The sequence below is a fragment of the Corvus hawaiiensis genome (assembly GCF_020740725.1).
Source record: "Corvus hawaiiensis isolate bCorHaw1 chromosome 34 unlocalized genomic scaffold, bCorHaw1.pri.cur SUPER_34e, whole genome shotgun sequence".
Classification (NCBI taxonomy): Eukaryota; Metazoa; Chordata; class Aves; order Passeriformes; family Corvidae; genus Corvus; species Corvus hawaiiensis.
In genome coordinates, this window is record NW_025963259.1 from 1 (window position 1) to 24177 (window position 24177).

At 64.6% G+C, this 24177-nt stretch overlaps 1 protein-coding gene across 1 annotated transcript; it reads left to right on the forward strand.

The window, feature by feature from the left end:
• The first annotated feature begins 737 nt into the window (after window positions 1–737).
• LOC125320775 (CXXC-type zinc finger protein 1-like) lies at window positions 738–24140 on the forward strand. Its single transcript, XM_048293192.1, is given in 22 exon segments — window positions 738–814; window positions 969–1066; window positions 1630–1730; window positions 2929–3033; window positions 4057–4112; window positions 4434–4529; window positions 4531–4590; window positions 7469–7495; window positions 7980–8045; window positions 8047–8127; window positions 10259–10366; window positions 10741–10771; window positions 11609–11661; window positions 11663–11704; window positions 11706–11764; window positions 15444–15651; window positions 16794–16904; window positions 18425–18474; window positions 19569–19665; window positions 20731–20885; window positions 21179–21218; window positions 23937–24140. Coding segments are annotated over 22 exon segments (1788 nt in total). The 5' UTR covers window positions 738–811; the 3' UTR covers window positions 24078–24140.
• The last annotated feature ends 37 nt before the right edge of the window (window positions 24141–24177 follow it).

The window sequence follows — 24177 nt, forward strand, 5'->3', positions numbered from 1 at the left end:
TGTCCCCCAGTGTCCCCTTAAGTCCCCCTCATGTCCCCATTCTCCCCAGTGTCCCCAGTGTCCCCCCATGTCCCCAGTGTCCCCTTAAGTCCCCAGCAGCCCCTCCATGGCCCCCCATGTCCCCAGTGCCCCCCATGCCCCCCCATGTCCCCCCAATGCCCCCTATCTCTCCTGTGCCCCCATTGTCCCCCAGACTTCCCCATGTCCCCAGTGTCCCCATACACCCCCCAGTGCCCCCAGTAGCCCCTCCATGTCGCCCCATGTCCCCCCAATGTCGTCCCATGTCCCCGTACACACTCCAGTGCCCCCAGTAGCCCCTCCATGGCCCCCCATGCCCCCAGTGCCCCCCATGTCCCCCCATGCCCCCAGTGCCCCCATTGTCCCCTCAGTGTCCCCACATGTCCCCAGTGCCCCCCATGTCCCCCCAGTGCCCCCCATGTTCCCCCAATGCCCCCCATGTCCCCAGTGCCCTCCATGTCCCCCATGTCCCCGTACACCCTCCAGTGCCCCCAGTGCCCCCATTGTCCCCTCAGTGTCCCCACATGTCCCCAGTGTCCCCCCATGTCCCCAGTGCCCCCCATGTCCCCCAATAAACGCTGTCCCATCGCCGCTGTCTCTCGCGTGTTTCTTTGGGTGACGCCTGCCCCGAACATGGCGGCTCCCTCTGGCCGCCGCCATTCCCCGCCCTGGCCGCCGCCATGCTGTGGGCGGGCGCACCCTCACCCGGAAGCGGAAGTTGGACGCGCCCTCGCTTCCGGCCGTGGCTGGGCCTAGCCGGGAGCGTCCCTCGGTGGCGGCGGCGGCGGCGGCGATGGTGGGGAGGGGGAACCGGGGCTTTGTGCGGGCCCGGGCGGGGTCTGCAGTGGGGAGCGAGGGGGTTGGGGGGTGGGCAGGGTGTCTGGGGTGTCTGTAGGCGGCGGGGTGACCCCCCCAGGCCCTGACACCCCCCCCATGCCGTTACCCTCCAGGACAGCGAGTTCTCGGACGCGGAGGCGGCCCCGGGCGGGGAGGAGAATGCGCCGGTTTATTGCGTGTGCCGCAAGCCCGACATCAACTGCTTCATGATGTGAGGGGGGTCTGGGGGGAATGGGGGTCCACGGCTGCTCCGGGATGTGAGGGGGGGTCCGGGGGTCCCCAAGTGCTGCAGGATGTGAGGGGGGCCGGGGGGATCGGGGTCCCCGGCTGCTCCGGGATGTGAGGGGGGGGTCTGGGGGGTCCCCGGCTGCTCCGGGATGTGAGGGGGGGTCCGGAGGGTCCCCGGGTTCTCCAGGATGTGAGGGGGGAATGGGGGTCCCCAGGTGCTCCAGGGTGTGAGGGGGGGGTCCGGGGGTCCCCAGGTGCTCCAGGGTGTGAGGAGGGGTTCCGGGGGGTCCCCAGGTGCTCCAGGGTTGTGAGGGGGGGTTCCGGGGGTCCCGGCTGCTTTGCCATGGGAGGGCTCTGGGGGAGGGGCGCTTTCCATGGCGGGGGGGACACAGGGCTGGGGGTCCCGGGCTCTCTTTGCTCCCGGGGGTGTGGGAGGGGGTTCCTTGAAGCAGCATGGGGGGTGCAGGGTCCCTTTGGGCTGTTTTGGGGGTGGGGGGGAGGGGGCTGAGGGTCTCAGTGTCTCCCCCTCCCCTCCCCACCCCGCAGCGGCTGCGACAACTGCAACGAGTGGTTCCATGGGGACTGCATCAACATCACCGAGCGCATGGCCAAGGCCATCCGCGAGTGGTACTGCCGGCAGTGCCGCGGTGAGGGGGCTCTGGGGGGCTCTGGGGGGCTTTGGGGGTCCATCCGCGAGTGGTACTGCCAGCAGTGCCGCGGTGAGGGGGCTCTGGGGGGCACCAGGGGGGCTCTGGGGGGCTCTGGGGGTCCATCCGGGAGTGGTACTGCTGGCAATGCTGCAGTGAGGGGGCTCTGGGGGGGCTCTGGGGGGTTTTGGGGGGTCTCTGGGGAGCTTTGAGGGTCCATCCGAGTGTGGTACTGCTGGCAGTGCCACGGTGAGGGGGGCTCCTGGGGGAATTTGGGGGGCTCTGGGGGGGCTCTGGGTCCATCCAGTAGTGGCAGTGCCATGGTGAGGGAGCTCTGGGGGACTTTGGGGGGCTCTGGGGGTCTTTGGGGCGCTGTGGGGCCCATCCAGGAGTGGCAGTGCCATGGTGAGGGGCTCTGGGGGGCTCTGGGGCCATCCAGGAGTGTTGGGCTGCGGTGAGGGGGCTTTGGAGGGCTCTGGGGGCCATCCAGGAGTGGCAGCGCCATGGTGAGGGGCTCTGGGGGGCTTTGGGGCGCTCTGGGGCCCATCCAGGAGTGGCAGCGCCATGGTGAGGGGCTCTGGGGGGCTTTGGGGGGCTCTGGGGGTCTTTGGGGCACTCTGGGGACCATCCAGGAGTGGCAGTGCCGTGGTGAGGGGCTCTGGGGGTCTTTGGGGCGCTCTGGGGCCCATCCAGGAGTGGCAGCGCCATGGTGAGGGGCTCTGGGGGGCTTTGGGGCACTCTGGGGACCATCCAGGAGTGGCAGTGCCGTGGTGAGGGGCTCTGGGGGGCTTTGGGGCACTCTGGGGACCATCCAGGAGTGGCAGTGCCGTGGTGAGGGGCTCTGGGGGGCTTTGGGGGGCTCTGGTGGGGCTCTGGGGGGCTCTGGGGGGCTCTGGGCCCATCCAGGAGTGTTGGGCTGCGGTGAGGGGGGCTGGGGGGGCTGATCCGGGGGGTTCCAGGGACACTTTGGGGGGGTCTGGGTGGTTTTTGGGGAGGGTCTCAGACCCCTGAGTGCGGTTTTGGGGCTGTCCGGTGTCGGTTTTTGGGGTCCTGAATGGCAGATTGGAGGGAGCTGGGCTGGGATTGGGGAGGGGGGAGACGTGGATCCTTCAGGGGAGGGGTCTCAGCAGCAGAGGTGGGATTTGGGGTGGGAATGGGCTCAGGGATGGGCTCAGGGTCTCTCTGACCCCGTCTCCAGAGAAGGACCCGTCCCTGGAGATCCGGTACCGGCACAAGAAGTGGCGGGGAGAAGGAGCACGAGGGGGCCAAGGGGCAGGAGCTGGAGCAGGGCCGGGCAGCCAAGGTGGGCTCTGGGGGGGTCCTGGGGATGGCTCTGGGGGGGTCCGGGGGTCCTGGGGATGGCTCTGGGGGGGTCTGGGGGTCCTGGGCACAGCTCTGGGGGGGTCTGGGGGTCCTGGGGACGGATCTGGGGGCGTTTGGGGGTCCTGGGCCCGGCTCTGGGGGGGTCTGGGGGTCCTGGGGATGGATCTGGGGGGGGGTCCGGGGGTTCCCCGGGGCTCTGGGGGGGTCTGGGGATCCTGGGCACGGCTCTGGGGGGGTCTGGGGTCCTGGGGACGGCTCTGGGGGCGTTTGGGGGTCCTGGGGACGGCTCTGGGGGGGTCCTGGGCACGGCTCTGGGGTCAGCTCACAACGTGGGGGACCCCACAACGGGGCAGACCCCAAGGCTGGGAGGTGCCTGAGTCCTTCAGGAGGGGCATTTGGGGGGGCACCAGAGGCCCTGGGTGGTGTTTTGGGAGAGATTTGGGTGACCCTGACCCGCTCCAGGTGCCTGGGACCCCCCCCCAGGTTGGGGTTTGGGTGGGTTTTGGGTTTTGGGGTGTCCTTGGGTGGATTTTGAGGTGTCCTTGGGTGGCTTTTGGGGCATCCCTGGTGAATTTTGGGGCATCCCTGGTGGGTTCTGGGGTGTCCCTCATGGGTTTTGGGGTGTTCCTGGTGAATTTTGGGTTTTGGGCCATCCCTGGTGAATTTTGGGGCATCCCTGGTGGGTTTTTTGGGGTGCCCTTGGTGGGTTTTTTGAGGTGTCCCTGGTGGCTTTTGCGTTTTGGGGCATCCCTGATGGCTTTTGGGGCATCCCTGGTGAATTTTGGGGAATCCCTGGTGGGTTTTTTGGGGTGCCTGACCCCCCAAACCCCTGCAGATCGACGCGCTCAGCCCACATGTGAGGGCGAGTGCAAGCAAGGTGGGGGCGACCATGGCTGGGTTTTGGGGTGTCCCTGGTGAATTTTGGGTTTGGGGCATCCCTGATGGCTTTTGGGGCATCCCTGGTGGGTTTTTTGGGGTGCCTGACCCCCCCAAACCCCCGCAGATCAAGCGCTCTGCCCGCATGTGCGGCGAGTGCGAGGTGGGGCTGACCATGGCTGGGTTTTGGGGTTTCCCTGATGGCTTTTGGGGTTTCCCTGATGGCTTTTGGGGCATCCCTGGTGGGTTTTGGGGTTTCCCTGGTGGGTTTTGGGGTTTCCCTGATGGCTTTTGGGGCATCCCTGGTGGGTTTTGGGGTTTCCCTGATGGCTTTTGGGGCATCCCTGGTGGGTTTTTTGGGGTGTCCCTGGTGGCTTTTGGGTTTTGGGGCATCCCTGGTGAATTTTGGGGCATCCCTGGTGGGTTTTTTGGGGTTTCCCTGATGGCTTTTGGGGCATCCCTGGTGGGTTTTTTGGGGTGCCTGACCCCCCCAAACCCCCGCAGATCAAGCGTTCTGCCCGCATGTGCGGCGAGTGCGAGGCGTGCCGGCGCCCCGAGGACTGCGGCCAGTGCGACTTCTGCCGGGACATGAAGAAATTCGGGGGGCCCCAACAAAATCCGCCAGAAGTGCCGCCTGCGGCAGTGCCAGCTGCGGGCACGGGTGAGGGGACGCTCGGGGTGGCCTTGGCGTGTCCCTGGCGTGTCCCCGGCGTGTCCCCAGCCTGGCTTTCTGTCGCTGTGTCCCCGTGCCGTGGCTCTGTCACCGTCCCGTGCCCGTGTGTCACCCATCCCGTGGCTCTGTCACCGTCCCGTGCCCGTGTGTCACCCATCCCGTGGTGTGACCCCGTGCTTTGTCACCACCCTGCGCTGTCCCCGTGGCTCTTTGTCACCCTGTCCCGTGTGCTGGATGTGGCGCGCTCGTGGCACGTCCCCTGTTCCTCACGTGTCCCCCCACCAAGCTGCTCTGTGTGTCCCTGCTGTGTCCCTGTGCCACCCTGACGTGTCCCTGGGTCACCCTGCTGTGTCCCTGCTGTGTCCCTGGGTCCCCAAGTGTCCCGTGTCCTGTGTCACTCTGTTCCACGTCCCTGTGTCCCCGAGTGTCCCATGTCCCTGGGTCACCCTGTCCCGTGTCGCTGGGTCACCCTGTCCCATGTCCCCATATCCCTGTGTCACCTTGTCCCTGTGTCTGTGTGTCCCTCTGTCACCCTGTCCCCACGTCCCTCTGTCACCTTGTCCCGTGTCCCTGTGTCACCCTGCTGTGTCACCCTGCTGTGTCACCCTGCTGTGTCACCCTGCTGTGTCCCTGGGTCCCCGAGTGTCCCATGTCCTGTGTCACCCTATTCCATGTCCCTGTGTCCCTGAGTGTCCCATGTCCCTGGGTCACCCTGTCCCATGTCCCTCTGTCACCTTGTCCCCATGTCCGTGTGTCCCTGTGTGTCGCTGTGTCGCTTTGTCCCCATGTCCCTCTGTCACCCTGTCCCGTGTCCCTGTGCCACCCTGACGTGTCCCCGCTGTGTCCCTGGGTCCCCGAGTGTCCCGTGTCCCTGTGTCACCCTGTCCCGTGTCCCTGTGCCACCCTGTCCCCGTCTCCCTGTGTCACCCTGTTCTCATGTCCCTGTGCCACCCTGTCCTGTGTTTCCATGTCCCTGTGTCACCCTGTCCCTGTGTCTCCTTGTCTCATGTCCCCATGTGTGCCCATGTCCCCATGTCTGTGCGTCCCTGTGTCTCCCTGTCCCATGCCCTGTGCCACCCTCTCCTGTGTCCCTGTGTCCCATGTCCCTGTGTCCCGTGTCTGTGTGTCCCCGAGTGTCCCATGTCCCTGTGTCACCCTGTCCCGTGTCCCTGTGTCATTCTGTCCGTGTTCCCATGTCCCTGTGTCTCTGTGCCACCCTGTCCCTGTGTCCCTGTGTCCCTGTGTTTCTCTGTCCCATGTCCCTGTGTCCGTGTGTCCCCTGTCCGTGTGTCCCTGTGTCCCCTGTCCGTGTGTCCCTGTGTCCGTGTGTCCCTGTGTCCGTGTGTCCGTGTGTCCCTGTGTCCGTGTGTCCCTGTGTCCGTGTGTCCCTGTGTCCGTGTGTCCCCTGTCCGTGTGTCCCTGTGTCCCTGTGTCCGTGTGTCCCTGTGTCCGTGTGTCCCTGTGTCCCCTGTCTGTGTATCCCTGTGTCCCATGTCCCTGTGTCACCCTGTCCGTGTGTCCCTGTGTTTCTCTGTCCGTGTGTCCCTGTGTCCGTGTGTCCGTGTATCCCTGTGTCCGTGTGTCCCCTGTCCGTGTGTCCCTGTGTCCCCTGTCCATGTGTCCCTGTGTCCCCTGTCCGTGTGTCCCTGTGTCCGTGTGTCCGTGTGTCCCCTGTCCGTGTGTCCCTGTGTCCGTGTGTCCCTGTGTCCATGTGTCCCTGTGTCCGTGTGTCCCTGTGTCCCCTGTCCATGTGTCCCTGTGTCCCCCTGTCCGTGTGTCCCTGTGTCCCCTGTCCGTGTGTCCCCTGTCCGTGTGTCCCTGTGTCCGTGTGTCCCTGTGTCCCGTGTCCGTGTGTCCGTGTATCCCTGTGTCCGTGTGTCCCGTGTCCGTGTGTCCCCTGTCCGTGTGTCCCTGTGTCCCCTGTCCATGTGTCCCTGTGTCCCCTGTCCGTGTGTCCCTGTGTCCGTGTGTCCGTGTGTCCCCTGTCCGTGTGTCCCTGTGTCCGTGTGTCCCTGTGTCCATGTGTCCCTGTGTCCGTGTGTCTGTGTGTCCCCTGTCCGTGTGTCCCTGTGTCCGTGTGTCCGTGTATCCCTGTGTCCGTGTGTCCCCTGTCCGTGTGTCCCTGTGTCCCCTGTCCATGTGTCCCTGTGTCCCCTGTCCGTGTGTCCCTGTGTCCGTGTGTCCCCTGTCCGTGTGTCCCTGTGTCCCTGTGTCCGTGTGTCCCTGTGTCCGTGTGTCCCTGTGTCCGTGTGTCCCCTGTCCGTGTGTCCCTGTGTCCCCTGTCCGTGTGTCCCTGTGTCCGTGTGTCCCCTGTCCGTGTGTCCCTGTGTCCGTGTGTCCCTGTGTCCCCTGTCCATGTGTCCCTGTGTCCCCTGTCCGTGTGTCCCTGTGTCCGTGTGTCCCTGTGTCCGTGTATCCCTGTGTCCGTGTGTCCCCTGTCCGTGTGTCCCTGTGTCCCCTGTCCGTGTGTCCCTGTGTCCGTGTGTCCCTGTGTCCCTGTGTCCCCTGTCCATGTGTCCCTGTGTCCCCTGTCCGTGTGTCCCTGTGTCCGTGTGTCCCATGTCCCTGTGTCCGTGTGTCCCCTGTCCGTGTGTCCCTGTGTCCCCTGTCCGTGTGTCCCTGTGTCCGTGTGTCCCTGTGTCCGTGTGTCCCTGTGTCCGTGTGTCCGTGTGTCCCTGTGTCCGTGTGTCCCTGTGTCCCCTGTCCGTGTGTCCCTGTGTCCCGTGTCCGTGTGTCCGTGTGTCCCGTGTCTGTGTGTCCCTGTGTCCGTGTGTCCCTGTGTCCCCTGTCCATGTGTCCCTGTGTCCCGTGTCCGTGTGTCCCTGTGTCCGTGTGTCTCTGACGTGTCCCCACCGTGTCCCCACAGGAGTCCTACAAGTACTTCCCCACCTCGGTGAGTCCCCGGGGCCCTGGGGGGGGGGTGGGGAGGGGAGGGGAAGGGGGGGAGGGGCCAGGCCTGGCTTGGGGGGGGGGGGGGGGGGGGGGCGGGGAGGGCCACCCCAAAATCCTGGGTCCCCCTGGGGTGCTGGGGGGGGGCCCTGGGGTGGGGGTGGGGGTGCCCAGGCAGTGCTGACCCCCCCCCCCCCCCCCCCGATTGCTGCAAGGGGGTCCCACGGTGCCATGGGGGGGTCCTGGGGTGCCTTGGAGGGGTCACTGGTGGGGCTGAGCCCCCCCCGACTGCTGTGGGAGCACAAGGGGGGGGGTCCCAGGGTGCCTTGGGGGGGTCCCAGGGGGTCCCTGGTGGTGCTGACCCCCCCCCAACCGATGAGGGAGTCCTTGGGGGGGGTGTGTGGGGGGGTCCTGGGGTGCCATGGGGGGGTCCTGGGGTGCCGTGGGGGGGTCCGGGGGGGTCCCTGGCGGTGCTGACCCCCCCCCAGCTGGCGCGGGGGGCGCGAGGGGGACCTGGAGCTGCTGAAGTCGCAGCTGGGGCCGGGGCCCCCCGAGAGCCTCTCGGACGAGGAGCTGCCCCTCGACCCCCGGCTCTACCAGGAGCTCTGCGCCGGCGCCTTCGACGAGCACGGCCTGGTGAGCCCCAAAACCGCCCCCCGGGCACCCCAAAACCGCCCCCCGGGCACCCCAAAACTGCCCCCCTTGGTACCCCAGAGCTGCCCCCCCTGGGCACCCCGAAACCGCCCCCCGGGCACCCCAAAACGCCCCCCGGTACCCCAAAACTGCCCCCCCCCGGGCACCCCAAAACTGCCCCCTGGTACCCCAGAACTGCCCCCCCTGGGCACCCCAGAACTGCCCCCTGGTACCCCAGAACTGCTCCCCGGGACCCCAAAACTGCCCCCTGGTACCCCAGAACTGCTCCCCGGGGACCCCAAAACTGCCCCTGGTACTCCAGAACTGCCCCCCTTGGCACCCCAGAACTGCCCCCCCCGGGCACCCCAGAACTGCCCCCCCCGGGCACCCCAAAGCTGCCCCCCGGGACACCAAAACCCCCCTAGGCACCCCAAAACCGCCCCCCCGGGACCCCGAAACTGCCCCCTGGTACCCCAGAACTGCCCCCCCCGGGCACCCCGAAACCACCCCCCCCCGGGCACCCCAAAACTGCCCCCCCCAGGACCCCAAAACTTCCCCCCGCTGGGGCACCCCAAAACCGCCCCTCCTGGTACCCCAGAACTGCTCCCCGGGACCCCAAAACTGCCCCCCCTGGTACCCCAGAACTGCTCCCCGGGATCCCGAAACCGCCCCCTGGGCACCCCAAAACCGCCCCCTGGGCACCCCAAAACTGCCCCCCCGGGCACCCCAAAACCGCCCCCCCCCGGGCACCCCAAAACCGCCCCCCCCCGGGCACCCCAAAACTGCCCCCCCGGGCACCCCGAAACCACCCCCCCGGGCACCCCAAAACTGCCCCCCCCCAGGACCCCAAAACTTCCCCCCGCTGGGCACCCCAAAACCGCCCCCCCTGGTACCCCCAGAACTGCTCCCCGGGATCCCGAAACCGCCCCTGGGCACCCCAAAACTGCCCCCCCGGGCACCCCAAAACCGCCCCCCCCCCGGGCACCCCAAAACCGCCCCCCGGGCACCCCAAAACCGCCCCCCCCGGGCACCCCAAGTACCCCTTGGGCGCTCCGGTTACCCCCAGGTCCCTCCGAGCTTCTGCTGTTTAGGGGTGGCTTTGTGTGTCAGGGCTGGGTTTAGGCCATTTAGGCCTGGTTTTAGGCTTGGTTTAGGCCGTGTAGGCCTGGTTTAGGCCTGGTTTAGGCCTGGTTTTAGTCTGTTTAGGCCTGGTTTTAGGCCGTTTGGGCCTGGTTTAGGCCTGGTTTAGTTTGTTTAGGCCTGGTTTTAGGCTGTGTAGGCCTGGTTTAGGCCTGGTTTAGGCCGTTTGGGCTTGGTTTAAGCCTGGTTTTAGGCTGTTTAGGCCTGGTTTAGGCCTGGTTTAGGCTGTTTAGGCCGTTTAGGCCTGGTTTAGGCTGTTCAGCGGTGCTTTTGCATATCACGGTGAGCTCCAGGTGTGTCAGGACGTGTCCCCAAACGTCCCCAGGGTGCCCTGGCACATCGGGGGTGTCCCCAGAGTGCCCTGGCACAGTCAGGGGTGTCCCCAGGGTGTCCTGGCACATCAGGGGTGTCCCCAGGGTGCCCTGGCACAGTCAGGGGTGTCCCCAGAGTGTCCTGGCACAGTCAGGGGTGTCCCCAGGGTGCCCTGGCACATCAGGGGTGTCCCCAGGGTGCCCTGGCCCGGGTCAGGGGTGTCCCCAGAGTGCCCTGGCACAGTCAGGGGTGTCCCCAGAGTGCCCTGGCACAGTCAGGGGTGTCCCCAGGGTGTCCTGCCACAGTCAGGGGTGTCCCCAGAGTGCCCTGGCACAGTCAGGGGTGTCCCCAGGGTGTCCTGCCACAGTCAGGGGTGTCCCCAGAGTGTCCTGGCGCAGTCAGGGGTGTCCCCAGGGTGCCCTGGCACAGTCAGGGATGTCCCCAGGGTGTCCTGGCACAGTCAGGGGTGTCCGCAGGGTGCCCTGGCACATCAGGGGTGTCCCCAAGGCGTGTCCTGGCACGTCCCTGCCCCAGGCCGTGCCCCGAGGTGCATCGGGGCTGTCCCCCCGCGTGTCCCCACCGCGTGTCCCCGCCGCGCGTGCCCGCCGTGTCCCCGCCGCGTGCCCGACGTGTGCCCGCCGCGTGCCCACCATGTGCCCGACGTGTGCCCGGGTCCCGGCAGCCCTGGCTCAGCGACGCCGAGGACGCGCCGTTCCTGGACCCCGTCCTGCGCAAACGCGCCGTGAAGGTCAAGCACGTCAAGCGGCGCGAGAAGAAGTCGGACAAGAAGGTGGGGGGTTACTGGGGGGCACTGGGAGCTACTGGGGGTTACTGGGAGGCTCTGAGGATTGATGGGAGGGGCCGCTGGGAGGGCTCTGGGCTGTACGTGGTGGGTACTGGGTGGGTACTGGGGGGTACTGGGGTAGAAGGAGGAGCGCTACGAAGGGCACCAGCAGCGGGTGCGGCATTGGGGGGTTACTGGGTGGTTACTGGGTGCTCACTGGTGCTAACTGGTGCTCACTGGTGCAGAAGGAGGAGCGCTACGAGCGGCACCGGCAGCGGGCGCGGCACTGGGTGGTTACTGGGGAGTTACTGGGTGATTAGTGGGTGGTTACTGGGTGGTTACTGGTGCTCACTGGTGCTAACTGGTGCTCACTGATGCAGAAGGAGGAGCGCTACAAGCGGCACCGGCAGCGGGCGGCGGCACTGGGTGGTTACTGGGTGGTTACTGGGTGATTACTGGGTGCTCACTGGTGCTAACTGGTGCTCACTGGTGCAGAAGGAGGAGTGCTACAAACGGCATCGGCAGCGGGGCGCAGCACTGGGTGGTTACTGGGAGGTTACTGGGTGATTACTGGGTGCTCACTGGTGCTAACTGGTGCTCACTGGTGCAGAAGGAGGAGCGCTACAAGCGGCACTGGCAGCGGGCATGGCACTGGGTGCTTACTGGGTGGTTACTGGGTGATTACTGGGTGCTCACTGGTGCTAACTGGTGCTCACTGGTGCAGAAGGAGGAGTGCTACAAGCGGCACCGGCAGCGGGCGCAGCACTGGGTGGTTACTGGGGAGTTACTGGGTGATTACTGGGTGCTCACTGGTGCTAACTGGTGCTCACTGGTGCAGAAGGAGGAGTGCTACAAGCGGCACCGGCAGCGGGCGCAGCACTGGGTGGTTACTGGGAGGTTACTGGGTGATTACTGGGTGCTCACTGGTGCTAACTGGTGCTCACTGGTGCAGAAGGAGGAGCGCTACAAGCGGGCACCGACAGCGGGCGCGGCACTGGGTGCTTACTGGGTGGTTACTGGGAGGTTACTGGGTGATTACTGGGTGCTCACTGGTGCTAACTGGTGCTCACTGGTGCAGAAGGAGGAGCACTACAAGCGGCACCGGCAGCGGGCGCGGCACTGGGTGGTTACTGGGAGGTTACTGGGTGGTTACTGGGAGGTTACTGGGTGATTACTGGGTGCTCACTGGTGCTAACTGGTGCTCACTGGTGCAGAAGGAGGGAGCGCTACAAGCGGCAACCGGCAGCGGGGCGCGGCACCGCGAGCGCCGGGGGCACCCCGAGCGCGCCGACGCCCGGGACCCCCGCGGGGCTGGGGCAGTGCCTGGGCCCCGGCTGCACCCGCCCCCGCGCGCCCGCCCTCCAAGTACTGCAGCGAGGCCTGCGGCATCAAACTGGCTGCCAAGTGAGTACCGACCAGTACGGACCAGTACGGACCAGTATGGACCGGTACAGAGCGGGGTAGAGCAGCATAAACTAGGAATGACCTGTATAGATTAGTGTAAACCAGTATAGACCGGTACGTACCGGTATAAAGCAGTACGGAATGGTATAGAGCAGTGCACACCAGTATAGAGTAGTATAGACCAGTACAAACCAGTATAAAGCAGTACGGAATGGTATAGAGCAGTGCAAACCAGTATAGCGTGGCATAGACCAGTACAAACCAGTATAAAGCAGTACAGAAGGGTATAGAACAGTGCAAACCAGTATAGACCAGTGCAAAGCAGTATAGAGCGGTATAGACCAGTACAAACCAGTACACGCTAGTATAAACCAGTACAGAATGGTATAGAGCAGTGCAAACCAGTATAGAGCAGTATAGACCAGTACAAGCCAGTATAAACCAGTACAGAATGGTATAGAAGCAGTGCAAACCAGTATAGAGCAGTATAGACCAGTACAAGCCAGTATAAACCAGTACAGAATGGTATAGAGCAGTGCAAACCAGTATAGAGCAGTATAGACCAGTACAAGCCAGTATAAACCAGTACAGAATGGTATAGAGCAGTGCAAACCAGTATAGAGCAGTATAGACCAGTACAAGCCAGTATAAACCAGTACAGAATGGTATAGAGCAGTGCAAACCAGTATAGAGCAGTATAGACCAGTACAAACCAGTATAAAGCAGTACGGAATGGTATAGAGCAGTGCAAACCAGTATAGAGCAGTATAGACCAGTACAAACCAGTATAAACCAGCGCGGAATGGTATAGAGCAGTGCAAACCAGTATAGAGCAGTGCAAACCGGTATAGAGTGGTATAAACCAGTCCAGAACAGTATGGACCAGTATAAACCAGTATGGAATAGTATAGAGCAGTGCAAACCAGTACAGAGCAGTGCAAACCAGTATAGAGCAGTACAAACCAGTATAGACCAGTACAGAAAGGTACGTACCGGTATTAACCAGTACAGAGTGGTATAGACCAGTGCAAACCAGTATAGAGCGGTATAGACCAGTACAAACCAGTATAAACCAGTACAGAAGGGTATAGAGCAGTGCAAACCAGTATAGAGCGGTATAGACCAGTACAAACCAGTATAAACCAGTACAGAAGGGTATAGAGCAGTGCAAAGCAGTATAGAGCCGTATAGACCAGTATAGAACAGTATAGACCAGTATAAGCCAGTACAGAATGGTATGGACCAGTATAAACCAGTACAGAGTAGTATAGACCAGTACAGACTTTCTCCGTCCCTTGATCCCAACCTGGATCCACGGGATCCTGGCACTGCATCCTGGGGATCCCATTAACCCCTTCCCCACCAATCCCAGTTGGATCTATGAGATCCTGCCTCAGTGGATCCCAGGGATCCCGGGGTCCCCATTAACCCTTCCCCACCAATCCCAGTTGGATCTATGAGATCCCGCCACAGTGGATCCCAGGGATCCCGGGGTCCCCATTAACCCTTCCCCACCAATCCCAGTTGGATCTATGAGATCCTGCCTCAGTGGATCCCAGGGATCCCGGGGTCCCCATTAACCCTTCCCCACCAATCCCAGTTGGATCTATGAGATCCCGCCGCAGTGGATCCCAGAGTCCCCATTAACCCCTTCCCCACCCCAATCCCAGCTGGATCTATGAGATCCCGCCGCAGTGGATCCCAGGGATCCCGGGGTCCCCATTAACCCTTTCCCCACCAATCCCAGTTGGATCTATGACATCCTGCCGCAGTGGATCCAGCAGTGGATCCCGGGGTCCCCATTAACCCTTTCCTCCCCCCACCGATCCCAGCCGGATCTACGAGATCCTGCCTCAGCAAATCCCAGAGTCCCCATTAACCCTTTCTTGCCCCCCGATCCCAGCCGGATCTATGAGATCCCGCCGCAGCGGATCCCAGAATCCCCATTAACCCTTTCCCACCCCAATCCCAGCCAGATCTACGAGATCCTGCCACAGCAGATCCAGCAGTGGATCCCAGGGATCCCAGAGTCCCCATTAACCCTTTCCCCCCCCGATCCCAGCCAGATCTACGAGATCCTGCCGCAGCAGATCCAGCAGTGAATCCCAGGGATCCCAGGGTCCCCATTAACCCTTTCCTCCCCATGATCCCAGCCGGATCTACGAGATCCTGCCTCAGTGGATCCCAGGGATCCTGGGGTCCCCATTAACCCTTTATTGCCCCCCGATCCCAGCCGGATCTACGAGATCCCACCTCAATGGATCCCAGGGTCCCCATTAACCCTTTCTTCCCCACCCCGATCCCAGCCGGATCTATGAGATCCTGCTGCAGCGGATCCAGCAGTGGATCCAGCAGTGGATCCCAGAGTCCCCATTAACCCTTTCCCTCCCCGATCCCAGCCGGATCTACGAGATCCTGCCGCAGCGGATCCAGCAGTGGATCCCAGGGATCCCAGAGTCCCCATTAACCCTTTCCCCTCCACGATCCCAGCCGGATCTACAAGATCCTGCCTCAGTGGATCCCAGGGATCCCGGGGTCCCCATTAACCCTTTATTGCCCCCCAATCCCAGCCAGATCTATGAGATCCCACCTCAATGGATCCCAGGGTCCCCATTAACCCTTTCTTTGCCCCCCGATCCCAGCCGGATCTACAAGATCCTGCTGCAGTGGATCCCAGGGTCTCCATTAAGCCCTTCCCCACCAATCCCAGCTGGATTTATGAGATCCTGCCTCAGTGGATCCCAGGGATCCCAGGGTCGCCATTAACCCTTTCCCCCTCCCGATCCCAGCCGGATCTACGAGATCCTGCCTCAGTGGATCCCAGGGATCCTGGGGTCCCCATTAACCCTTTATTGCCCCCCGATCCCAGCCGGATCTACGAGATCCCGCCGCAGCGGATCCCAGAGTCCCCATTAACCCTTTCCCACCCCGATCCCAGCCAGATCTACGAGATCCTGCCGCAGCGGATCCAGCAGTGGATCCCAGGGATCCCAGGGTCCCCATTAACCCTTTCCCCCCCCGATCCCAGCCGGATCTACGAGATCCTGCTGCAGTGGATCCCAGGGTCCCCATTAACCCCTTCCCCACCAATCCCAGCTGGATTTATGAGATCCTGCCTCAGTGGATCCCAGGGATCCCAGGGTCCCCATTAACCCTTTCCTCCCCATGATCCCAGCCAGATCTACGAGATCCTGCCTCAGTGGATCCCAGGGATCCTGGGGTCCCCATTAACCCTTTATTGCCCCCCGATCCCAGCCGGATCTACGAGATCCCACCTCAATGGATCCCAGGGTCCCCATTAACCCTTTCTTCCCCACCCCGATCCCAGCCGGATCTATGAGATCCTGCCGCAGCGGATCCCAGAGTCCCCATTAACCCTTTCCCTCCCCGATCCCAGCCAGATCTACGAGATCCTGCTGCAGCGGATCCAGCAGTGGATCCCAGGGATCCCAGGGATCCCAGAGTCCCCATTAACCCTTTCCTCCCCCCGATCCCAGCCGGATCTACGAGATCCTGCCGCAGCGGATCCAGCAGTGGATCCCAGGGATCCCGGGGTCCCCATTAACCCTTTCCCCCCCCCGATCCCAGCCGGATCTACGAGATCCTGCCGCAGCGGATCCAGCAGTGGATCCCAGGGATCCCGGGGTCCCCATTAACCCTTTCCCCCTCCCGATCCCAGCCGGATCTACGAGATCCTGCCGCAGCGGATCCAGCAGTGGCAGCAGAGCCCGTGCGTGGCCGAGGAGCACGGCAAGCGGCTGCTGGAGCGCATCCGGCGCGAGCAGCACCAGGCGCGCCTGCGGCTGCAGGAGATGGAGCGGCGCTTCCACGAGCTCGAGGGGCTCATCGCCCGCGCCAAGGGCCACCCGCCCCGCGAGGACGAGGAGGTGGGGGCACCCCCGGGCACCCCCGGGCACCCTCCCGCAGATCTGGGCGTCCCCAAAACGCGCTCGTTCTCCCCGTTCTGGGTCCCACTTGAGCCCCCTCTGCTCCTCTGTGGACACCTGGGTGCCCCCAAACTCTTCAAATCTCCCCGTTCTGGGTCCCTCCCAAATCTCTGGGTCCCACCCTGGTCCCACCCAGACCCCTGGGTGCCCCCAAACTCTTCAAATCTCCCCCTTCTGGGTCCCCCCCCAATCTCTGGGTTTCTCCTGAGCCCCACCCTGGGACCCCCGGTCCCCCCCAAACCCCTTGGCCCCTCCCTGGAGCACCCCCAAACCCATCGAGTCCCCCCTCAAATCCCTGGGTCCCCCCCCCAATCCCTGGGTCCCTTCTGAGCCTCACCCTGGGACCCCCCAAACCCCTCAATTCTCCCCATTTTGGGTCCCCCCCAATCCCTGGGTCCCCCCAATCTCTGGGTCCCTCCTGAGCCCCACCCTGGTCCCACCCTGGTCCCACCCAGACCCTTGGGTGCCCCCAAACCCTTCAGTTCTCCCCATTCTGGGTCCCCCCCAATCTCTGGGTCCCTCCTGAGCCTCTTCCTGGTTCCCTCCCAAACACCTGGGTGTCCCCAAACCCATCGAGTCCCCCCCAATCCCTGGGTCCCCCAAACCCTGGGTCCCCCCAAATCTTTGGATCCCCCCAATCGCTGGGTCCCTCCTGAGCCTCATCCCGGTTCCTCCCGAAACACCTGGGTGTCCCCAAACCCATCGAGTTCTCCCCCAATCCCTGGGTCCCCCCCAATCCCTGGGTCCCCCCCAATCCCTGGTTCCCCCCAAATCCTTGGGTCCTCCAAATCCTTGGGTCCCCCCAGTCCTTGGGTTCCCCCCAAATCTCTGGGTCCCTCCTGAGCCTCACCCTGGTGCCCCCTGGTCCCCCCCTAAACCCCTTGACCCCTCCCTGGAGCACCCCCAAACCCATCAATTCCCCCCAGATCCCTGGGTCCCCCCCAATCCTTGGGTACCCCATAAACACCAAGGTCCCCCCCCAAACCCCGTGACCCCTCCCTGGAGCACCCGGGTGCCCCCAAACCCCTTGACCCCATCTCGCCCCGCTCCGTGGGTGCCCCCTGACCCCGCTGACCCCGCAGAGCACGGAGGGCGACAGCGAGGACACGGACCTGCAGATCTTCTGCGTGTCCTGCGGCCACCCCATCAACCCCAAGGTGGCCCTGCGGCACATGGAGCGCTGCTACGCCAAGGTGTGCCCGGCTGCGGGCACCTGCTGGGGCTGCGGGCACCTGCCGGGGCTGCGGGCACCTCCAGGGGGTCCTGGGGGGTCCTGGGATCTGTGGGATCGTCTGTGGGATCATCCATGGGATGTGTGGGACTCTGGGGGGTCCTGGGATCTGTGGGATCGCCTGTGGGACATCTGGGATTTTCTGGGATCTGTGGGATCATCTGTGGGACTCTATGGGTTTCTGGGGTCCATGGGATCTGTAGGATCACCCATGGGATGTGTGGGATCGTCCATGGGATGTGTGGGACTCTGGGGGGTCCTGGGATCTGTGGGATCGTCTGTGGGATCGTCCATGGGATGTGTGGGACTCTGGGTGGTCCCGGGATCTGTGGGATCCTCTGTTGGATGTATGGGATCATCCATGGGATCTGTGGGATCATCCACGGGATGTGTGGGATCATCCATGGGACATCTGGGACTCTGGGATCTGTGGGATCACCCATGGGATGTATGGGACTCTGGGGGGTCCAGGGGATCTGTGGGATCGTCCGTGGGATCTGTGGGATCGTCCGTGGGACTTTCTGGGTTCCTGAGGCCCGTGGGATCATCCGTGGGATCTGTGGGATCATCCATGGGATGTATGGGACTCTCTGGGTTCCTGGGGTCCATGGGATCGTCCATGGGATAGATGGGGCTCTGAGGGGTCCTGGGGTCCATGGGATCGTCTGTGGGATCATCCATGGGATTCCTTGGGCTCCTGGGATCTGTGGGATCACCCATGGGATGTATGGGACTCTGGGGGGTCCTGGGATCTGTGGGATCTATGGGATCATCCATGGGATCTGTGGGATCGTCCATGGGATAGATGGGGCTCTGAGGGGTCCTGGGGTCCATGGGATCGTCTGTGGGATCATCCATGGGATTCCTTGGGCTCCTGGGATCTGTGGGATCACCCATGGGATGTATGGGACTCTGGGGGGTCCTGGGATCTGTGGGATCGTCCATGGGACTTTCTGGGTTCCTGAGGCCCGTGGGATCATCCGTGGGATCTGTGGGATCATCCATGGGATGTATGGGACTCTCTGGGGTCCATGGGATCATCCGTGGGACTCTCTGGGTTCCTGGGGTCTATGGGATCATCCGTGGGATCTGTGGGATCGTCCATGGGATAGATGGGACTCTGAGGGGTCCTGGGGTCCATGGGATCGTCTGTGGGATCATCCATGGGACCTTTAGGGCTCCAGGGATCTGTGGGATCATCCGTGGGATTCCTTGGGCTCCTGGGATCTGTGGGATCACCCATGGGATCTCTGGCACTCTCTCAGCTCCTGAGGGACCCTTTTAGGACAATTTGGGGGGCTTGGCACCACCCCCAGACCCTACAGAGGTCCCAGGGATCCCTTTGGGGGGGCGGGGGGGGGCTCTATAGGGGCTGGGGGGCCCTGGGGACCCTATGGGAGGGCTCTGGGGTGGGGGAGGGGGCTCTATAGGGGTTGGGGGTCCCATCCCTGCCCCCCCCGTGACCCCCCCACCCCATTGCAGTACGAGAGCCAAACGTCCTTCGGGTCCATGTACCCCACCCGCATCGAGGGGTGAGTGGGGAGGGGGCACCGGGGGGGGTCCCAGCACCCTAAATCCTCCCGGGAATGGGGTGGGAGCACCCGGGGGGGGGGGCTTTGGGGTCACGGGGAGGGTCCCAGCCCCCTAAATCCTCCTGGGAATGGGGTGGGAGCACCCAGGGGGGGCGTTTGGGGTCAAGGGGGGGGTCCCAGGCCCCTAAATCCTCCTGGGAATGGGGGGTGGGGAGTACGCAGGGGTACGCAGGCCTTTGGGGTCGGGGGGGGGGGGGTCCCAGCCCCCTAAATCCTCCTGGGAATGGGGTGGGAGCACCCAAGGGGGGTCGTTTGGGGAGGGGGTGGCACCCTGGGGATGGGGCACCGGGGGGGGGGAGCACCCAGGGGGGTGTTTGGGGTCAAGGGGGGGGGTCCCAGCCCCCTAAATCCTCCCGGGAATGGGGTGGGGAGCACCCAGGGGGGCCTTTTGGGGTCACGGGGAGGGTCCCAGCCCCCTAAATCCTCCAAGGTGGGGGGTGGGAGTACCCAGGGGAGGCCTTTGGGGTCGGGGGGGGGTCCCAGCCCCCTAAATCCTCCTGGGAATGGGGTGGGAGCACCCAAGGGGGGTCGTTTGGGGAGGGGGTGTCACCCTGGGGAGGGGGCACCGGGGTGGGGGGGGGAGCACCCAGGAGGGTGTTTGGGGTCAAGGGGGGGGGTCCCAGCCCCCTAAATCCTCCCGGGAATGGGGTGGGAGCACCCAGGGGGGCCTTTTGGGGTCACGGGGAGGGTCCCAGCCCCCTAAATCCTCCAAGGTGGGGGGTGGGAGTACCCAGGGGAGGCCTTTGGGGTCGGGGGGGGGTCCCAGCCCCCTAAATCCTCCTGGGAATGGGGTGGGAGCACCCAAGGGGGGTCGTTTGGGGAGGGGGTGTCACCCTGGGGAGGGGGCACCGGGGTGGGGGGGGGGAGCACCCAGGAGGGTGTTTGGGGTCAAGGGGGGGGGGTCCCAGCCCCCTAAATCCTCCTGGGAAGGGGAGGGACCACCCTGGGCGGGTTGTGGCTGTTTGGGGGGGGGGTCCCTCAGCCCCCTGTGTCCCCCCCCACCCCCCCCCAGGTCACTTCCCATGTCCCCCCAGGGCCACCCGGCTGTTCTGTGACGTTTACAACCCCCAGAGCAAAACCTACTGCAAGCGGCTGCAGGTGCTGTGCCCCGAGCACTCCCGGGACCCCAAGGTGGGCACTGAGGGGGGTTTGGGGTGGGATTTAGGGGATCTGTGCCCCGAGCACTCCCGGGACCCCAAGGTGGGCACTGAGGGGGGTTTGGGGTGGGATTTAGGGGATCTGTGCCCCGAGCACTCCCGGGACCCCAAGGTGGGCACTGAGGGGGGGTTTGGGGTGGAATTTAGGGGATCTGTGCCCCGAGCACTCCCGGGACCCCAAGGTGGGCACTGAGGGGGGTTTGGGGGCACAGAGGGGGGTTTGGGGGCACTGAGGGGGGTTTGGGGTAGGATTTAGGGGATCTGTGCCCCGAGCACTCCTGGGACCCCAAGGTGGGCACTGAGGGGGCTTTGGGGGCACTGAGGGGGCTTTGGGGGCACTGAGGGGGGTTTGGGGTGGGATTTAGGGGATCTGTGCCCCGAGCACTCCCAGGACCCCAAGGTGGGCACTGAGGGGGGTTTGGGGGCACTGAGGGGGCTTTGGGGGCACTGAGGGGGGGTTTGGGGTGGGATTTAGGGGATCTGTGCCCCGAGCACTCCCGGGACCCCAAGGTGGGCACTGAGGGGGGGTTTGGGGTGGGATTTAGGGGATCTGTGCCCCGAGCACTCCCGGGACCCCAAGGTGGGCACTGAGGGGGGTTTGGGGCACTGAGGGGGGTTTGGGGTGGGATTTAGGGGATCTGTGCCCCGAGCACTCCTGGGACCCCAAGGTGGGCATGGGGGGCAGGTTTGGGGGCACTGAGGGGGGGTTTGGGGGCACTGAGGGGGGGTTTGGGGGCACTGAGGGGGGTTTGGGGTGGGATTTAGGGGATCTGTGCCCCGAGCACTCCTGGGACCCCAAGGTGGGCGTGGGGGGCAGGTTTGGGGGCAAAGAGGGGGGTTTTTGGGGGCACAGAGGGGGGTTTTTGGGGGACAGCAGATGGGCAGTGCCCAGGACACTCCCAGGCCCTCAAGGTGGGCACAGGGGGGGAACAGCAGAGATGGGCAGTGCCCAGGACACTCCCAGGCCCCCGAGGTGGACATGGCGTGGCAGAGGAGCTCGGGGTGTCCCGAGGCCGGCGCTGACCCCGTGCCCACCCAGGTGCCCGCGGACGAGGTGTGCGGCTGCCCGCTGGTGCGCGACGTCTTCGAGCTGACCGGGGACTTCTGCCGCGTGCCCAAGCGCAAGTGCCACCGCCACTACTGCTGGGAGAAGCTGCGCCGCGCCGAGGGTGGACCTGGGAGCGCGTCCGCGTGGTGGGTGGCACCGCCCGGGGGGTGCCAGCGTCCCCAAAGTGTCCCCAAAGTGTCCCCAAAGCGTCCCCAAAGCGTCCCCGTGTCCCCGATGGAGGCACCGAGCGCATCCCCCGAAGGTGTTCCCGCATCTCCCGCAGCTCCAGGGGTGTCCCTGTGTCCCCAGGGGGTTCCAGATGTCCCCCATGGTGACCCTAAAGGTGTCCCCAGGGGGTTCCCAGTGTCCCCTGTGGTGACCCTAAAGGTGTCCCCGTGTCCCCAAGGGGTTCCCAATGTCCCCTGTGGTGATCCTAAAGGTGTTCCCATGTCCCCAAGGAGTTCCAGATGTCCTCCATGGTGACCCTAAGGGTGTTCCTGTGTCCCCAGGGGGTTCCCAATGTCCCCTGTGGTGACCCTAAAGGTGTTCCCATGTCCCCAAGGGGTTCCAAATGTCCCCTGTGGTGGCCCTAAAGGTGTTCCCATGTCCCCAGGGGGTTCCAGATGTCCCCTGTGGTGGCTCTAAAGGTGTTCCCATGTCCCCAAAGGGTTCCAAATGTCCTCCATAGTGACCCTGAAGGTGTCCCAGTGTCCCCAAGGTGTTCCAGATGTCCTCCATGGTGACCCTAAAGGTGTTCCTGTGTCCCCAGGGGGTTCCCAATGTCCTCCATGGTGACCCTAAAGGTGTCCCCGTGTCCCCAAGGGGTTCCCAATGTCCCCTGTGGTGACCCTAAAGGGGTTCCATATGTCCCCAGGGGGTTCCCAATGTCCCCCATGGTGGCTCTAAAGGTGTCCCTGTGTCCCCAGGGGGTTCCCAATGTCCTCTGTGGTGGCTCCAGGGGTGTCCCCATGTCCCCAAGGGGTTCCAAATGTCCCCTGTGGTGACCCTAAAGGTGTTCCCATGTCCCCATGGGGTTCCAGGTGTCCTTCATGGTGATCCTAAAGGTGTCCCCGTGTCCCCAGGGGGTTCCCAGTGTCCCCTGTGGTGACCCTAAAGGTGTCCCCGTGTCCCCAGGGGGTTCCAAATGTTCTCCATGGTGACCCCAAAGGTGTCCCCGTGTCCCAAGGAATGTCCTTGGGGGTGGCCCCGTTCCCCCAGCGATGCTGCCCCGGGTGTCCCTCTGTCCCTGAGGGTGTTTTGTGTCCCTGACAATGTCCCCTGTGGTGTCCCCGTATCCCTAGTGGTGGCTCCAAGGCCGTCCCCGTGTCCCCACTGATGTCCTTCACCGTGTCCCCAGGGGGGGTCCCTGTGTCCTCACTGATGCTCCCACGGGTGGTCCCTTGTCACTGGTGCTGTCCCCGTGCCCCCAGCCCTGTCCTGCGTCTCCATGTCCCTTTGTCCCCAGCCTGTCCCCTGTCCCTGTCCCACATTGTCCCATGTCCCATTGTCCCCACACTGTCCTATGTGCCTGTGTCCCCAGCCCGTCCCCTGTCCCTGAACTGTCTCCACATTGTCCCATGTCCCTTTGTCCCCACATTATCCCATGTCCCTTTGTCCCCACGCTGCCCTGTGTCCCCCTGTCCCCTCCCCATCCCCTCCCCGTCCCTGTCCCCTCCCCGTCCCCTCACCATCCCCATCCCCTCTCTGTCCCTGTCCCCTCCCCGTCCCCTCACCATCCCCATCCCCTCACCATCCCCATCCCCGTCCCTGTCCCCTCCCCGTCCCCTCACCATCCCCATCCCCTCACCGTCCCCGTCCCCCTCCCCATCCCCTCACTGTCCCCATCCCCTCTCTGTCCCTGTCCCCTCCCTGTCCCCGTCCCCATCCCCTCACCATCCCCATCCCCTCACCGTCCCCATCCCCATCCCCTCACCATCCCCTCCCTGTCCCCTCCACATCCACATCCCCTCACCGTCCCTGTCCCCTCACTTTCCCTGTCCCCTCCCCATCCCCTCACCATCCCCATCCCTGTCCCGTCCCTGTCCCCTCACTGTCTCTGTCCCCTCCCCATCTCTTCCCCATCCCCTCACCATCCCCATCCCCGTCCCCTCACCGTCCCCATCCCTGTCCCCTCACCGTCCCCTCTCCATCCCCATCCCCGTCCCCGTCCCCTCACCATCCCCGTCCCCTCACCGTCCCTGTCCCCTCTCCATCCCCATCCCCGTCCCTGTCCCCTCACCGTCCCTGTCCCCTCACCATCCCCGTCCCCTCACTGTCCCCATCCCCTCTCTGTCCCTGTCCCCTCCCTGTCCCCGTCCCCATCCCCTCACCATCCCCATCCCCTCACCGTCCCCATCCCCGTCCCCCTCACCATCCCCTCCCTGTCCCCTCCACATCCACATCCCCTCACCGTCCCTGTCCACTCACTGTCTCTGTCCCCTCCCCATCTCTTCCCCATCCCCTCACCGTCCCCATCCCCGTCCCCTCACCGTCCCCCACCCCCGTCCCCTCACCGTCCCCGTCCCCTCTCCATCCCCATCCCCGTCCCTGTCCCCTCACCGTCCCCTCACCGTCCCTGTCCCTGTCCCCTCACCATCCCCGTCCCCGTCCCCTCACCGTCCCCTCACCGTCCCTGTCCCCTCACCGTCCCCATCCCCATCCCCTCACCATCCCCATCCCTGTCCCCTCACCGTCCCCGTCCCCTCACCATCCCCGTCCCCTCACCATCCCCATCCCCGTCCCCGTCCCCTCACCATCCCCATCCCCTCACCATCCCCGTCCCCTCACCGTCCCTGTCCCCTCACCATCCCCATCCCCTCACCGTCCCTGTCCCCTCACCGTCCCTGTCCCCGTCCCCTCACCATCCCCATCCCCGTCCCTGTCCCCTCACCGTCCCTGTCCCCTCACCGTCCCTGTCCCCTCACCATCCCCGTCCCCGTCCCCTCACCATCCCCATCCCCTCACCGTCCCTGTCCCCTCACCGTCCCCGTCCCCTCACCATCCCTGTCCCCGTCCCCTCACTGTCCCCATCCCCTCACTGTCCCTGTCCCCTCACTGTCCCTGTCCCCTCACCGTCCCCGTCCCCTCATTGTTCCTGTCCCCTCACCGTCCCCGTCCCCTCACCGTCCCCGTCCCCTCACCGTCCCTGTCCCCTCACCATCCCCGTCCCTGTCCCCTCACGGTCCCTGTCCCCGCAGTGGTACAAGCTGGACGAGCTCTTCGAGCAGGAGCGCAACGTGCGGGCGGCCATGACCAACCGCGCCGGGCTGCTGGCGCTGATGCTGCACCAGACCATCCAGCACGACCCGCTGACCACCGACCTGCGCTCGGACCGCTGACCACCCCCCCGGGACCCCCACGACCCCCCCACATCCCCTCCCCACATCCCCCCCACGCCCTGCTTCCCGGGTCCTCCCCATCCCCCAATAAATCGGGTGT